This window comes from Centruroides sculpturatus, unplaced genomic scaffold (genome assembly GCF_000671375.1).
Source record: "Centruroides sculpturatus isolate CEXI.00-Female unplaced genomic scaffold, Cexi_2.0 scaffold346, whole genome shotgun sequence".
In the NCBI taxonomy this organism is placed as follows: Eukaryota; Metazoa; Arthropoda; class Arachnida; order Scorpiones; family Buthidae; genus Centruroides; species Centruroides sculpturatus.
In genome coordinates this window covers 275152-292388 of record NW_019384533.1, presented here as the reverse complement: position 1 = coordinate 292388, position 17237 = coordinate 275152, and the positions used below count along the sequence as shown (strand labels likewise).

The 17237-nt window shown below is 28.4% G+C and overlaps 1 protein-coding gene across 1 annotated transcript in view; it reads right to left on the bottom strand.

Annotated features, from left to right (window-relative positions):
• LOC111623094 (DNA polymerase delta subunit 2-like) overlaps window positions 1-13845 on the bottom strand; it is a 37884-nt gene extending 24039 nt beyond the window's left edge. Inside the window, exons 1-6 of the mRNA XM_023365575.1 lie at window positions 13709-13845; window positions 12687-12744; window positions 8264-8492; window positions 7104-7234; window positions 3244-3367; window positions 1990-2116 (exon numbers count right to left, since the gene is read on the bottom strand). Of these exons, the coding sequence (XP_023221343.1) occupies window positions 1990-2116; window positions 3244-3367; window positions 7104-7234; window positions 8264-8492; window positions 12687-12689 (614 nt within the window). The 5' untranslated portion in view covers window positions 12690-12744; window positions 13709-13845. The remainder of the gene's footprint in view (window positions 1-1989; window positions 2117-3243; window positions 3368-7103; window positions 7235-8263; window positions 8493-12686; window positions 12745-13708) is intronic.
• Window positions 13846-17237: the final 3392 nt, after the last annotated feature.

Genomic DNA, 17237 nt, shown 5'->3' with positions numbered 1-17237 from the left:
GACCTACTAAAAACCATTTATTATTTAATGTCCATAAAAATTATATTTATATTAATGATGTCTCCAAAGTTCAGCGAATTTTTCACAAAAAAAATAATTTATCAGGAAGCACATGAGCGCCATTCAATGACAAGCTCCATGACAAAAACAAGCTTAAGCAATGGCGTCGTCGAATGGTGCACACTCAGTAAGTAATCCTACAATTTTTTGTTTCTAGCATAGTTTATATGGATTATTCCAAAAAAATTATACATGTTTTGGAAATGTTGAGTTAAATTAGCCTAGAATCGATTAATTTTATGGAAGAAAACCTTTCAAACAGCCATAGTCCGTAAACTGCATACATGCCGGGCTGTGATTGGTTCATGTATTCAAGGACTCTTAGAACATCAATTTCATAAAGAACGGAATATATCTACCATGTTATAGGGGAGTTGACTGTACTTGGTTGGCAAGATGTGTGACATCTTTATTTTAATTTTAGCAACAGAATATTGCTAAAATTAAAGCAAAAGTGTATTAAATATACCATTATCTTTTGATAAATTTTCTAAAAGAAATTAAATTTACTTTATATAACANGGCTTGAAGATGATCTCATTCCTTTATTCACTAATCTTAAAAATAATTTATTTTATAACATCAATGTTTATCAGATTTTTTAAATTAAAATATCAGTTAGCTGTTTTATGAAAATAAAATATCTATAAAGTATGCATTACAATTATTCTGTAATTTAATTGAACTGCATCTGGATGAAATAGGTATTAAAACAATTATTATAAAACTGCAGCAAAGAAAATTTATTTGCAACAAACATTTTTGATTATATCAAAGATTTCCTATGTTCAAAGATTCATATTTCAAAGATTTCAGATCTGTTCTAGTTTTTTATTTTATATGTCAATAAAGTTTAATATTAAATTTACAACCTCTCTTCTTACTTCTTTCTTCAGTGGCTTATGTAATTCTTTTTATTAATTGGCTCTTTTGCTGTTAAATTCTTTGTTTCTTCCTGATTTCATCTAAACAGCTATTCAAATTTCAGAAAGCTCATTATTGATGTATAGCTATGCTCATAGATAATGCCTTTATCACAATTGATTATTTCACAAATTCACTTTGAATATCCCAAATTATTATTGTTATAATATCACTTGCTATAAAAAGAAGAAAGTGTTAATTTTTTTCTATTTTGTTATTTGATTTATAGAAAAATGTAAGCATTTAAATTGATAAGATGAAAACTTCAAAGTAAAATTAATCACAATTGTACAAAAAGAAAGAAAACTTTTAATTTAATACAGTTTTAAATTTTCTTCAGATTACAGATAATGATTTTGATAGAAACTGATATAAATTTTTCATTATCTAGGTTGCCATTTATATTTTTTATGAAATTTATGATTTTATTTATTATTTGACAACCTTAATTTGATCCATTTGGATCNAAAACCTTTCAAACAGCCATAGTCCGTAAACTGCATACATGCCGGGCTGTGATTGGTTCATGTATTCAAGGACTCTTAGAACATCAATTTCATAAAGAACGGAATATATCTACCATGTTATAGGGGAGTTGACTGTACTTGGTTGGCAAGATGTGTGACATCTTTATTTTAATTTTAGCAACAGAATATTACTAAAATTAAAGCAAAAGTGTATTAAATATACCATTATCTTTTGATAAATTTTCTAAAAGAAATTAAATTTACTTTATATAACATTATTTCTTTGTACTCTTTCATTTAAAAATTTAGATATATAATACTGCAAACTAGAAATATTTGTTTTTATGTTTTGTATTAGAATGAAACATCTCCATGAAAATATTTTTAAAATTTTAAACTAAAATTTTATATAAAATATAGTTAATAAAATGTATTTTGTCTGTAACAAATTATTTATAATTCAGTTTTTTCAAGTTTAAATAAAAAAGAAAAAAAAATAATAATAATAAAGTTAAGCAAAAAATATTAACTTTCTTACTTATCATCTTGTAATAACGGTCTCTCAATTTGTGATAAAACTGAAGGATAAGCTACATCTTTCACAATAAATTTTCCATCTTCTTGATCTCCAAATAAGGCACAAATAATACCTAATATTTGATCATCTAATTAATCAACTGAAATTTAAATCATTTATTATATAAGTTATGCCAAATCTGAAAAGATTACCATTTCATGAAATATGCAACCATGCCAAGTGGCATTAGCACAGCATTGTGGTAAAATTTATGAAATGTATTTTGGAGCACTTTTCTTCCATTTTCATTTATCAATTTCACTTAACTAGACTTTTTGCTTGTAAAACAAAGTCATCAATTTCAAGCTTACTAACAGAAAGTAAAAATAACATAAGAGCAAATACTTCACATACAAATAAAACAAATATATAACCACAGTACCTTTATTTTTCTGTAAAACAAACATTTTTGATCTACTTCTAAGATCTTCCTCAGATGTTCCATTTTCAAATAATACCTGATGAAGATCTTAAGAGATTGAAAATGTTTGTTTTACATAGAAATAAAGTTCTTGGGCTAGATAAAGGTATTGTGGTTATATATTTGAATTAATGTAAACTGCTAATAAAAAATTATTTTGAAAACCTCATTTTTCTTCAAGCAGCATATTGTACCATGAATAAAAAATAAAATACAGCAAGAGATGTAGCTATAGCTGGTAATTGAGAATGCTTAGAAATGTTATTCAGGTAAGTAAAATATATCATTTTGTTACATTTCACTTACTTCAATGGCATTTCTAAGTGCACTCAATTACCAGCTATAGCAATATCTTGTTGTATTCATTGTATTTTATTTTTTATTCATGGTGTAATATGCCACTTGATGAAAGATGAGCTTCTCAAAATAATTTTTGATTAACAGTTTATATTAATTCTACTTTCTGCCATCTTGCTGATGAAACCAAGCTGAATGTGATGTCATTACCATTTTTTTTCTATTAAATTTTTTTAACCTTCAAATGTGTAAATAAGTATCATTAGGAAGTATAAAATATTAAGTATTTTTCAAGAAGACAATGCTAAAATAAAAACTTTGACTAGTGTTTTCTAAGTCATAATTCAATGAGTGATATAAATATTGGTAACTTATTGAAAAGTATAAAGTGCATTTCGTGAAATAGGTAACATTTGCAGATTTGGTATAACATGTATTATTTATATATAACAGTGGCATTAGTAATATATTGAATAGGTTTCAATTTTTTAAAATACTTTTCCTATAGTACTGTCTTCCAATGGAAATAATCCTTTTATGTTTTCCTGATTTGCCCCCAGGTATTTTTTCCAGATGTTGAGGCTGGACATACAGAAACCAGTGCAATAGTATTGGCAGTTGCTGAATAAGAAAAAAATTTATATATTCAGATGAGAAGTATCTGCCAGTGGCTGAGTGGGTAAAACCATTGAACACTGGCAGTTGGTAGCAGGTTGTGCTTTACCAACAAGCTGGCCATATGGAGTTTTCTGGATTTTCTTCATATGTCTAACATCCAAGTAGGGGCCAGTTTCTCATAGAAAGTCTTCTTGGGAGGCACTCATTTTTGGCAGATTGCCCATGTGCAGCATTGTTGTATTCCATCAAACCAAACCAATCAGACAAAAAGTATGTTGATTGGCACAATAAAAACAAATTAAATGAACTAGATCACTGTTGGCCACAATGAATGTTTTGGTCCAATTGGAGCTGATGCAAAAGCAAATGGGATGGAGACATTCTCTTTCATTGGTAGATCATTTTTTGATAACAGACTGTACTGTCTGGTAATTATCTGTCCTTGTTACGGGGTATGAGGTACAGAGAAGCACTAATGATGATGTATTGAAAGGGAAAGGTACAAATATGATTACTGAAAGGGGAAATTGACACTAAATCCCAGAATACAAAATACCCATGAAGGAAGTTCAGATGGATATAAAAGATTTGGAAATGCTGTGAATGCTACAATATAAATGTATGCATGTAGAAAGAAAAAAATAAATTAGTAGTTTTAAGCACTGTTCTTTAGTTATAGTTTTTCTAAAACAGAACTGTATATTTAGTTCCCATAGATTAGTTCCAATAGATTTTTTAGAAAAATTTATAGTTACTAGCTGCAAGGACCTGCTTTGCTGGGTTTTTATTTGTTCGTACATTTGTATGTAATATAGTTGTTTTTATATATAAAATACTGTTTTTCTAAGTAATCTAGAATCTAGCTGCAAGGACCCGCTTCGCTGGGTTTTTATTTGTGGGCAAAAAGTAACAATAGTGAAGATTAAGATAATTACANATAATTATTAAATTTAATACGAGATGGCAGCATAACTGCCTACCTCTAGTCAAATTAATTAATTTATAATATTTAAATATAGCCTTTACATAGCCCAAGAATTTGGCATATCATTTGGCTGGTTTATCAGACATATTATCTGTGATTTTTTCGTTTTTTGCAAATTGAATTCTCATTCCAGGTTGGTTCATTCCATGCTAGAAGAAAAGATGAAGATGATTCATGCTCCTTAGCAATGTATACTGTATAATTTTCTTTGAATAAATGTTATACATAAAATATTTGAGTATTTTTTTCAGCATGGAATGCATTATTGTATTTTACATCAACTTATATGGGAAAAACTGTTTTGCTTAACGAGTGTTACTCATTATGAGTAAGATTCTGGAACGAATTATGCTCGTTAAGCAAGTTTCCACTGCATACAGGGTGAACAAAAAGTAGGTGGACAGTAAATGGTAACATCTATTGAGATTACATATATAATTATATTTACTAATACAATACAATACAATTTTATCAATGCAGGTGCTCAAACTGCTGTTCATCACAACTTTTACATAGCTTTGAACTCTACATTTCACCATTTCATGCTTCAACAAACATTTTTGCCTAAGTACCTTTGTGTATTAATTTCTTGAAATGCATCTCTGATGTAATTTTTCAACCATAACCATAACCAAGTTAAATATACACCATTGTTATAATATATGTTATAAGCGATTGATTGATCGGCCATGTAGAATTCTTCTGTACATAGTTTAGTTGTCTAGTATTAGTTTAGTTTTAGATTCTAAATTTAAAAAAAAAAAAATCCCATTTATATGTATCGGGTCCTCACGTACCATGTAATCTATATTATTATATCACAGTAAGCTGATATTTACATTCTCTCTGCGTGTTAAAATTGTAATCTGTTCTTAATGTTATTGTGACATTGCAGTGTTCAAGGTTAGTTTATACCTACCCATAAGTAATGGGTTTTGCATTTTACTGTAACCGGACCATTCCTCATAATTGTTAATACTGTATAACAGTCTTGTCAACTTTTGTAATTTTGGTTATTAATAATTTCCGATGCAGCACTCTGAAGTCCTAATAACTTTTTTCAGCGTTACTTTTCCCCTTTTCCTTTATACTTCTCCCTTCAGAACCCTTCCTTCAACCCTTTCTTCACTCCTTTCTCTTTGTAGTGGGCTAAGTTTGCAAAAGCAGAAGCCCTTCCTCCTCCTTTATTATTATTATTGTTATAATATAATCTTAACACAAAGCCTATTCCACCTACTTTTGGTTCACCTTGCATAATAGCAATATACAGGTAATATTTTAAGCTAAAACATGAAATAAAATATTTGTTGCCAATGATACTACATTATTATGATACAGTATATTAAAATTAATGTAATCTTTTATTTGGCATTAACTATGATAGACTTTTTGAAAACACTGTGAAAGCAAACTAGCAGCTAAAAAATGAAAATGATTATTAATTAATTAGTGACTGAATAACTTGAGCAAGCATTAAACAATCAAAAATTAAACAGGAGTAACGAAACTATTTCTGTTTCATCTTAAAGAAATGACAAAAGTGGCCTTTCTAATAAAAAAAATATTTAATAAAGAAAATCTAAAAATTGTAAATTAAAATTAAAAATTGTAAATTAAAGACCATATCACATTTTACCTAATTTGTCATCACATTAAAAAATATACAGTAGAACCTCGATTATCCGAATCTTCGATTATCCAGATTGTTCAAAATAAACAAAAATTTTACGAATTTGCTGATTTGCACTTGGAAAATTGCGATACTGTTTATGTACGTGATGGAATGAATATCTTTTTTTGTTCCAATGTCTCACCCGGCACAGTGGTCGTAAACTTTTTAATACATTTTGCATTGTAATAAAAATATAACTTGACATACATATTTATAAATAATTTATATTGAAATTACATCATTTCTATGGCCAAGGGCGGCGTAAGGCATGGGCGACACAGGCCACTGCCTACAGCCTCGCACCTCAAAGATTTATGCATGATTTAAAAGCTGTGAAGGCAACGAAAAAATTTTACTTGTCATAAAACAATAAATAGTTTGCATTTTTATGAATAAAAATTTGACAGTTTCAACTGCTTTTTATTTTATAAAATCCGTCTTCTTGCACCACCAGAGGGCCTTTAAACAATAGGCAGTCTGTTAGTACTGGTCAGTAGTAGTCCAAATTCAATACGAATGTTTATTTCTTGAAAATTTGATCACAATTTAAATACAGTATTTATTTTTATTACTACCAATATGTCATCGAAAAGAAAATGTGTTGTATTATCATTAAAGATAAATATAATCAACGGTTTGAAACACAGTGAGTCTGGACATTCATTATCTAATAAATATGGTGTTGAAACGTCAACAATCTCAGATATAAAAAAACAAAGTGAAAAAATTATGAAGTTAAACAATAATTGAATTTCTTAATAAAAAATAATTTAATATTGAAGCTACAGTATATGTAAATCTAGACAAATAAAAATTATTCATACTGTATGTACTATACATGTCTTTCACTGTCAATTATTATTTTTTCAATTATCCGGATTTTTCCTTATCGGGACTATTTTCATCCCCCAATTAGTCTGGATAATCGAGGTCCTACTATATATTTTTTCAGTTAGTATATAATTATTCAAAAAGTTTTGCAATAAAATACTTATACAAAATGTTGCCTAAGTTAACTACTGTATTAGTTTAAATTATCTTAATCTATGCTAACATAAGAAGAAAATATTTGCTTATAAAATTATAATTACCTCTTCACTTATTTCTTTTAAAATATTAGGTTGAAGAGTCATATATTTAAATAATGTTCCCAATATACATACATTTTTATCACCACTGAGTTCACAAAGCTTTTTGATTGAAATATCCTGACCTAAAATTATAAATATTAATTTATTCAAAAATTAATAATTTGGTTTATATCATATATTTATAAAAAAATTTAAATATGTATATAGAAAATGAAATGATATACTTAAATATTAACATAAGAATAAATATTGTAAAATATAATTATGTTTTATTTATCATGTATTTCTTTATAGGTATTAATTAGGAATCTATAAGAAATTACAAAAATTCTTGTTGAGTCAATCAAGAACAAAAGTAAACATTTTAATGTGTACTCATAGCTAATTTATTGTCAACTAAATAAAATGAAAACAACTTTTAACTCCAGAAAAGCATTTAATTACAAATGTTTTAACCTAATTACCACAACAGGGTGTGATATATGAGTTAAACAACTTTTCAAGATATAAATAACTTTAATTCAATATTTTTATATTTTGTTAAAAGTAAATACCATTGGCCAACTTGAAATGGACTTTAATTCTCACCCAAGTACTTTTGGTTAAGTCAATTTAACCTCTGTTCAATCCTGACAAAGCTGTATTTTAAAATCATTTTAAAACTTTTTAAAATAAGGTTTTGTAACTTTAAAAAAAATGTTTAAATTATTTAAACCTCAGCATTTGAATATTATGTCCATTGAACAATGATTGAAAACTGATATTTAATTCTGTTCAATTTGTAAACTGAAGATGATTCAAATGAAGCCAAAAATGTTCTGTAAATAAATATTTTTGGTATCAGTATAAAACAGTGTGTGTTTTTAATGGTACTGAATATTAAAGATAGTTTAAATTATAAAATTTAATGTTCAAAAACTTTATAAATTGTTTTATACTTTTACTTCCAAATAAAATGCTTATTTGTTTTATAATTTATTTAGATGTCAGAAGGATTATCTGGTTAAAGAAATTTATGCATATAAATTGAATAAAGTTAAGATGTAGTCTTAAAAAGGAATTATTTCAAATTTTTAAGAATATTGATATTAATTTTCTATAACATTAAAATTATTATATTCATATAGTTTTTATAAGTTAACTTTATTTACCCCATTTTTGTTTAGCTGCTTCTTTTACACGTTCTGACATTAATTTCAACCTAACAGCGTAAAAAGGAGCATACTGATTTGAAAAATGCCTTTCTAATAGTAGATATTTTTCAGAGTAGTTCAAGTAGCTACAGGTTGCTCTTTCGTATTTAATATCTGTGATTTTAGAAGATGACATCAATTTTCCAGCATTACAATCATTTTCAACTGTTGGAATCATTACATTTACCTATTAAAAAATAATTATGTTAATTATAGTAAAAAAATAAAATAAAATTTAATAAGTGTATTACTTTGCTGTATTGGAGCTCCAATAAAGCAGAGTTATATGTTTATATAGTATAAAAAATTGGAGTTTATTCATTATTTGCAAAAGTTAATAAAATACAAACATAAGAAATTATATATATTATTTAGTATTAATATATAATAAACATAATTTTAAATTTTAAATTTCTTAACAAATAATTAAGTCATTATATAAAATTACTAGCTGTTACCAATGGCTATGCCCGCGCGGATTTTGCAATTTGATAGAAATAACCCTCCTTCGGTACTTCACTAAGATTCTCAATCATTAGTTGTTACTAATTTGGTAAAATTATTGATTTTTGTTTGTTTCAAACTATGGACTGCTAATGCACCTAAATTCAACTTTCAAATATTTTGGGATTCCGAGATATGATTAATCTGAGTTCTATTTTTCCAAAACATAAATGACGTTATCTGAAAATTCCTAAAAAATAAATATTTACTGAAAAATAGAGTTTCAGTCACTCCAGTACCTGTTTATAAACCACATCTGTGGTACTGCTTTCGGGACTAAGACTTTTTAAGCCTTAATCCTCTCCCTCTCTTCTGCAGGGAAATTTTGAAAAATTCCTTCTTAGTGTGCATTTTCATGATGTATCCTAACTGTGTACTAAATTTCACCTCTTTAAGTTCAGTGGTTTGCTCTGGGCAATGATGAATCAGTCAGTCAGTCAGGACATTCAATTTTATATATATAGATATGTTTAAAACCACTGGTAAAATATACAGTTTGTAGCATAAATGGGCAAAAAAGGCAACCAATTTATACATAAAAGAAAAGATTAAGCACTACATATAACATATTTTATACTTATTAGCTAAGAGAATGGTATTCATAATGACAATATAACATGATAATAACCATCTAGATTTCAATCATAAATCAGATTGTCTCCCACAAGTTTTGATAATATTTTACTATTTCAGTGGAAATTAGTTCATAAAATAAAATGGCCAGTTGGTCAAGCAGCTAAGGTGGAAACCTATTGCTCAGGGGATCCAGTATGAAATCTGATAGATGAAAAAAACTCCAGGATTTTTTCAGGGGTGGTCTTTCCTGATATGATGGGCCTTGCCCTCACCATCCAGCTGCCCCATTGTGTGTCTGGCTGATCCCATAATGGGCTTGCAAAAAATCCAATTTATGCAAAAATATGTAGAAAAAATTTCCAAAACAGGTATCTCTTATTTTGATCAAAATGTAACATAATTCAATTTACTATGGTCATATTAACATTGAGACATTAGTAAGATTGTGGCTCTGAGGAATTTGTGACCTCAACCAGACAAGCAAAAAGTCAAAGGAACTACATCTGTACATGCAACCTTTTTCAACATATTTACCTCCTAAGTTTTCAGTACTATTGCCTATTTGCCATGTTCCACATAAAAGTCATTTGCCTTGATTTCTGCTCTGCATGTCAGATAAGAGTGGGAGTAAGCACCTCGGCACACAAGCAGGGCAAACTCCCAAACCCCAACTATATAACATCAAGTACTCCAAGAACAGTTCAGTGAGCTTCAGGTTGACTGTTTTTGAGCTTTCAAGTAACCCAGGAACAGAAGGTGAATACCATGTGGGCAAAACATTGCTTAAATAGTTGACCTTGGATAATAATCAGATGTTTTTCAGCATAATTTTGAAAAATACAGTAGAGCGTCGTTTATCCGAAGGAATTCCAGTCAACAAATTTAAATTTTCTCCAGTGCTGTAGCGCTTTAATCTTTGGCTATGTCTTCGGCTACTTAAATATTTTACGTTTTTGATACTAAATTAACTTCTGAAGTATAATTTCTTATTGTTTTTATATTTTTCAATATATTTATTTTGTTTGTACAAAATAAAAAAATAATTTTTAACGATACAATAGTCTTCGTTAGGCTTAACATCGACGAAAATTCAACGCGAAGCGACACGCAACAGAGAAAAATTTCAACACGGGATAAACTAATATATTTTTTCATACATAATTGGTTATCCGAAAAATAAGTTATCCAAACAACCCCAGTCCCCAATTGATTCGGATAAACGACACTCTACTGTAGTTCTGAAAATTTTCACTTTTAAATTTTATCCTATTTTTGAGAGTTTCCACAAATCCAGATAGGCTGATTTCAGGGGGCTATATCTTGCAAAAGATCACACATAGAGCATTGGTTCCTTAGAGTTTTTTTTTTTTTTGTTTATGCCCATGTGTCATATTGCCCCAATTTAAATATTACAAACATGAAAGAAACCCAGAAAACTCCATGTGGCAAGCCCACTGGTGAGGCACAAACCCACAACAAACTACTAGTGTTCAGCAGTTTTATCCATTTGGTCACCAGTGAGCCCTTTTGACATTTTTACACCTCTACAGGATAAGATCTCAATTCAGAATCCTCATTCCAAACTGCAATTGTACTACAAAGTTTTCTCCATAATAATATAAATATATTTTAGAATATTCACAAATCAATTATCTACTGATCCTAATATGTTATATACTTCAGAAATTGTTTATTAAATTTTTCCTTTTGTTGCCAGTTCTACAATTATATGGCAATCTATTATGTCAATCATGGTATTGATAGCAATAAAATGATGATGACTGATGTCACTGAAAAACTCCTCGTCCAATGACACGATACAATCATCTTCGATGATAAACTTGTACTATAATGAAATTTAGGTTATACAGTAGGATCCTGCTTAACGCTGATTCGCTATAACACCATCTGCTCAAAGCCTAAAATAAAAGCTTAAAATTTACACCAAGTTAAATGATCGAGGCATTTTATTGATTCATACCTAATACTATTATTAATGAACACGAACCAATCGGTAAAAGGTAGCAAAAAGGTGTACTTTCTTTAAATCTATGTTTGTTTGTCAATTTTGGAAAAAATATAACATCATGAATGCCATAGGCAATATTGGCTTCGCTTGGCAAGAATTAACTGATAAATGCACAAACAAAGTGTGAAAGAAGTTATAGCTGAAGGTATCCAAGAATTCTCAATGAGAAGAGCCTATCACTATATTGTTAGGTTGATCAAACTCAACCTAATTGATATAGCAGGACTAGGAGATGAAGATGAACAGGATATTGAGGAGTTACCACAGAATTCTGGTGAGAATCTTATCAAAATACGACCTACTTGAACCTATAACCGGTGCGTACAGAGTTTAATCTTCCAAAACGAACATTTTCTTAACCCCTTCTGGGTTCTTCTTCAGGTAAATCAGTTGGATCGAACACGAATACGAAAATCTGAACAAATCCAAATTTCAGATTTGTTCAAATTTTCGTATTCGTGTTTGATCCAACTGATTTACCTGAAGAAGAACCCAGAAGGGGTTAAGAAAATGTTCGTTTTGGAAGATTAAACTCTGTACGCACCGGTTATAGGTTCAAGTAGGTTGTATTTTGCTATATACAGCCCGGTGTGTGGTTGCTGTTTCTAATATTGAGAGAATCTTATCAATGATGACTTTCAAGAACTGGCAGAACAAGGAATCCGTGTAGAACTGGAAAATAGTGATTCTGAAAACGAAGAACCCAAATAATTTCTCTACAAATTTCCTCAGTAAAAGTTTGGTAAGATAACCGAAATTATTGATAAAATTGTTACGAATGATCCAGATTCTGAAAGGAGTGTTAAAGCAAAACGAGGCATTTTGGATGCAATCCCCTGCTATCGACATTTGTTTAAGGAAAGAAAAAAGTGACAAATAAAACTACACGGCTTTATTGCAAAGAACAAGAATTTCATAAGAGCCAGGATCTTCATCACAAAAAATGAACTTTACATTTCTGTGCATATGTTTATGTGTTATTTAACATATATTATTGTGCAAATTAATATAAAAATAATTTAAAGTAAAATCTGTTTATTTTTTGGTCACGTGTTCCCCTTTCCCTATTTACTCTATGTTAAAATGGCCTCGTTTAACGTTGTTTTGTTTAGCGCTTTGTCGTCTAGGAAAGTATCCCCCGCATTAAGTGGGATCTTACTGTACTTCCACAAATATTTACCCACTATTTAACTAAATCTTAAACATAACTAAAAATATTTAATCATATAAATATAAAAAATAATAAATTAACGTATTGTTTACAATCCTCACCATAGAAACCAATTCCCGCTTTTTCAATTCCAGCGCCGTCTACTTATCGGAATCGTTACTGAAATGTTTTTAAAATTTTTTTATATTTTAAAGTTTTTATTATAATTTATTGTATTTTACTTAATTTTAGGGAATAATTCGATCGTAAATTAAATAATTTGATTAACTGTTAAAATTTATTTTAAAAAAATATAAATCATAATTAAATTATTTTAACTCTTTCCGCCCTGAGGGCACAAAGAGGGCCTCTTTTTTAGCAAGCCCATTATGGGTTCGGCCAGGTCTACAATGGAGCGGTAGGTGATGAAGGACGGGCCCGACATATCCGAACAAACAACTTCCCCGAAAAATCCAGAATTTTTCCCCATTTTCACACCAAATAAGACACGCTCTTATAGATGCCGTACAGTCACTTTATTCCAGTGTACTTTATTCATATATTCACACATATATAATATATAATAAAAATTACACGTGGCATCTCGAAATTTAATATTTTGAGTTATTTATATTTCGCAAAAATTTAATTAACATCCTCATATTTTAAAAAATGAAATTTAATATGTAACTCTTACACATTTTCTGTATTTAATTAGTGTATATATTTTATAAATATTTAGAAAAAAAATGGAACAAAGAGATAAATTAGCTTTTAGAAATCAATAAAATCTAATACATATTTAATATACATCTTATTAATAGCGCGGTTGCAACCGAAGTTTTCATCTTTAAAACGTGAACGTCGAACGTCGAGCGCCGCTATCTTGTAAGCGGCGTTCGACGTTCGAAGTTCACGTTTGAGAGATGAAAACTTCGGCCGCAACCTCGCTAATATTTTGTAAAACTATACCGTACGATAATCAATACAATACTGTACGTTTAAACATTATTATGAATAATAATAATAATAGAAAATGAGTTACTGTATTTGCCGAAGGTATACATTTACAAAAATTAATAAGTATTTTCTCATAAAAAGAAAAGTATTTGTCTACACGGAAACAAAAAGAAAAATTACTTACGTCCTTGGATTTTTCACGATACCAATTAATTTTCTTATAATATATAATGAATAAAGTCTTATAAATACAGTCGACTCCCCTATAACACTGTTGATTATTCCGTTTTATATAAATTCCATGTTGTACGAGTCACTTAGATTTTACAAATACTGTACGTGAGCCGTTCACATCCCGGCACACGCATCTGTAAAATCTAAGTGACTCATACAACATGGAATTCATATAAAACGGAATTATCAACAGTGTTATAGGGGGATCGACTGTATTATATCATAAATTTAAAAATGAATTTCATTAATGATTTTATATATAAATATTTCCTTTCGTCATTTTCGGAATGAAAAAGAAATTGATTAATTAATTTGAAATTTTGCGGCTTGTGATTGGTCGATTCGTATTTCATGTTTTAAAATGGCATTGAGTGTAGTTGCAGGATGTATAGAATCTTATCTGCAATGATGAATACGTAATTTAATGCTTTTAATATAATATAATATAACTAAATCGAATGAAAGTGAAAAATGATGTTAAAAGCTTATATATTTATATTTTTTGTGTTTGTAATACGCACATGTTGGACCAAAACAAGTGAGGTATGAATACATTTTCAGAGTTAACTAGTAAATATATCCATTCAATTAAATATATATTATATATTTTATATAATTAAAACATAGGGATGATTTATATACTTAAATGTGTATTGTTAACTGTTTATTGTTAATTTAAAAATGGATGATGACATCCTTTGTAATATGTTTATCAATTTGTTTCATGTTTTTATACATTTATTTTACTCTATAACATAGTACTAATTGTATTTACTATAAGCCATTATTTACCATAAATTCATAACATATTTAAAATTTGAAAGTAAGTTAAAGTGTTATGAAAACATAAAAGGGTGTAATTTTTTTTCAAAACTAATGAGTCACCCAAAGAATATAAAACTTATCTGATATAATTATTTATTTTATTTTTTAATAAAACAGATAATTAAATTCTTAAATAAACTCATGTTTGTGAAAAAAAGTAAAACTATACTTACAAAATTTATTTTCAATTTATCTTAACTGAAGGAATGTACGGTACAGTACATGTATCTAAAATATAGTCAAAACTATGCTTTTTTTTTTGTTTTCTTTTTCTTTTTAAATAATACTTAGTGTAGAAACAAGTAATGTTAGGTGTGATTTGTCAAAATAAGGATTAGAGAGAGATTTAATCGAATTTAATGTTATCTAAATCTTAATATTGGGAATTAATTAAGAATAATGCAAGAAATATTTTGAGAGCTAGAATTTTTTTCATTCAATAACATGCATTGAACCTTAAACACACTTCCTGCAGGAAAATGTCTTTTAATTTTCACAATAGCGAATGTTTTCAGCCCTGTTCACAGACTGCAGCAGGTTACACAGAAGCATAAATGCAAATTGAGAATTCAAGAACAATCTCAAAAACAGTCTAAATTTGGAATTCTCAGTTTGTGTTTACATTCCTTCTGTATAAGTCTGATGCAGGTTTCTGAAGAGGGTCGAAGTGTTTGCTATTGTAAAAGTTAAAAGATATTTTCCTGCTGGAAGAGTGTTTAAGGTTTATTGCAATTAAGAATATATATTTTTACATATACACTTGATACTTCCACTAATTTATTAACTCATAAAGATTTTTTTTTCTATTCCATTTTCCAAATTTACTATATGTTTATATATAAATTCTTCTGTTTGTATCTTTGTATTCAAAGACAAAAATTTTGGAAGGATTTCTAGAAGCCAGTAATCATTTCTTTGATTTACAGGATACAATCAGGAATGGGATTATAAGGTTTTTGATACAATCAACCCATATTCATATCACTTCAAAACAAAATCAAACACATCTAAATGCAGAACTGAATGGATAATTAATGTTTTCAAATGAAATAAACAGTGTATTTCTAACACATTAATTCAAATTCAGAAGAATTACTAATAGGCATAAACAAAAATATATATAAAAAAATAAAATAAAATTATTTATAAATAAATGATGTCCCTAAAAACATTTTCAAATGTGAAGTTAAGAAATGAAATTAATATGTCTAGAAGTTAAAAAGAGCATATTGCTTGATATTTAAGTACAGCTGTCCCTTGATAGTCCGACGTTTTGTAATCCGACATGCTCAGTAGTCTGACGCACCTCCCGTCAAGGTACCCGCCCCCGTTACGTGTCTGCTTGCACAGAAGCATGTTGCGATGTGAATCTCCCCACCCAATTCTTACACGATGACACACATTTCGTGTGTTTTCTGTGAGCAGTTCTGTTCGAACAGTTGGAGTAGAGAATATTGTAGGCTACTGCTAGCAAAACAATGCCAAATATGTAATCACTTTTGGTAATCCAGACACTTTTGGTAATCCGACACCCCTTTGGTCCCAATCCTGTCAGATTATCAAGGGAGAGCTGTATTTTTAAAATATTTGATATTTTTAATTATAGTATCATCAATAAATGAAAGAATGTTTAATTTATATATGATGATGATGATAATAAGTGATTTTAAGTCTTCTGTTTTAGCCAAGGCATTTATTCCTAATCTTAATTGTGTAACAGTTTTTGTTAATACAGCTATCTTCATTTAATTGAAAGAATATATTAAAATTAGTGATGGGACAATTAATTGGAATTGATATCAAGAATTGGAAGAATTGTGGTATTTTTCAGTAATCAGAATTAGTATTGAAATGAAGAGAAATTCCAATTCTTAAAAAGACTTTTTAATATTTCAGATAATAATTAAAATAGTTTAAATTATGTTCCTTAACAGTCAAATATTATTATACTCCAAGGTTTCATTTTGTTCACTAAAAGAGCTTTTCACTAAAAGTAAAGAATAAATAACTTTATTCTTTATTTTTAGTGAAAAGCTTAAAAGAAGTAATTTTGTTGAATTATGATAGAAAAACTTTATTTAAAAAAGTATTTAAATTTAAAAAACACTGACATAAGCTCAAAGTTAAAATTATGTGTGGTGCCATCTGTTATGAGATGTTATTAAAAAATAGCTTTTATATTAATTATTATAAAAAGATAAAAAATTTTCATTTAAGTCTAACTCCACATGAAATACAATATATGACCACCTCTCTCTACTCCTTGAGTTTTGTACTCCAAAATTTAATAGCATCAATGTCCTTTAAATATAAGTTACTATATCAAATTTTGTTTCTTAATCTTTATCCTTCCTGAAATATTAAAAAATAGATGCCAAAACAAATGTTTTACCATTTTTTTTAGTTCTGGGGTTTCAAAAGGTTGAGATTGATCAAATTTGACATTATTACAATATTTTCCTGTGTTGTTTTTTAACAGCATAGAAAGTAATTAAAGAATACAAATGAATAAAAAGAAATTTTATTTGTATCCTTTAATTTTAATGAATAATAATCTCAAAGTAATATATATATATAATATATATATATATATATGCGGTAATAAGCTGTTCTAAAAAGCATAAATAGAAAATAAGGACAATAATACAAATCTT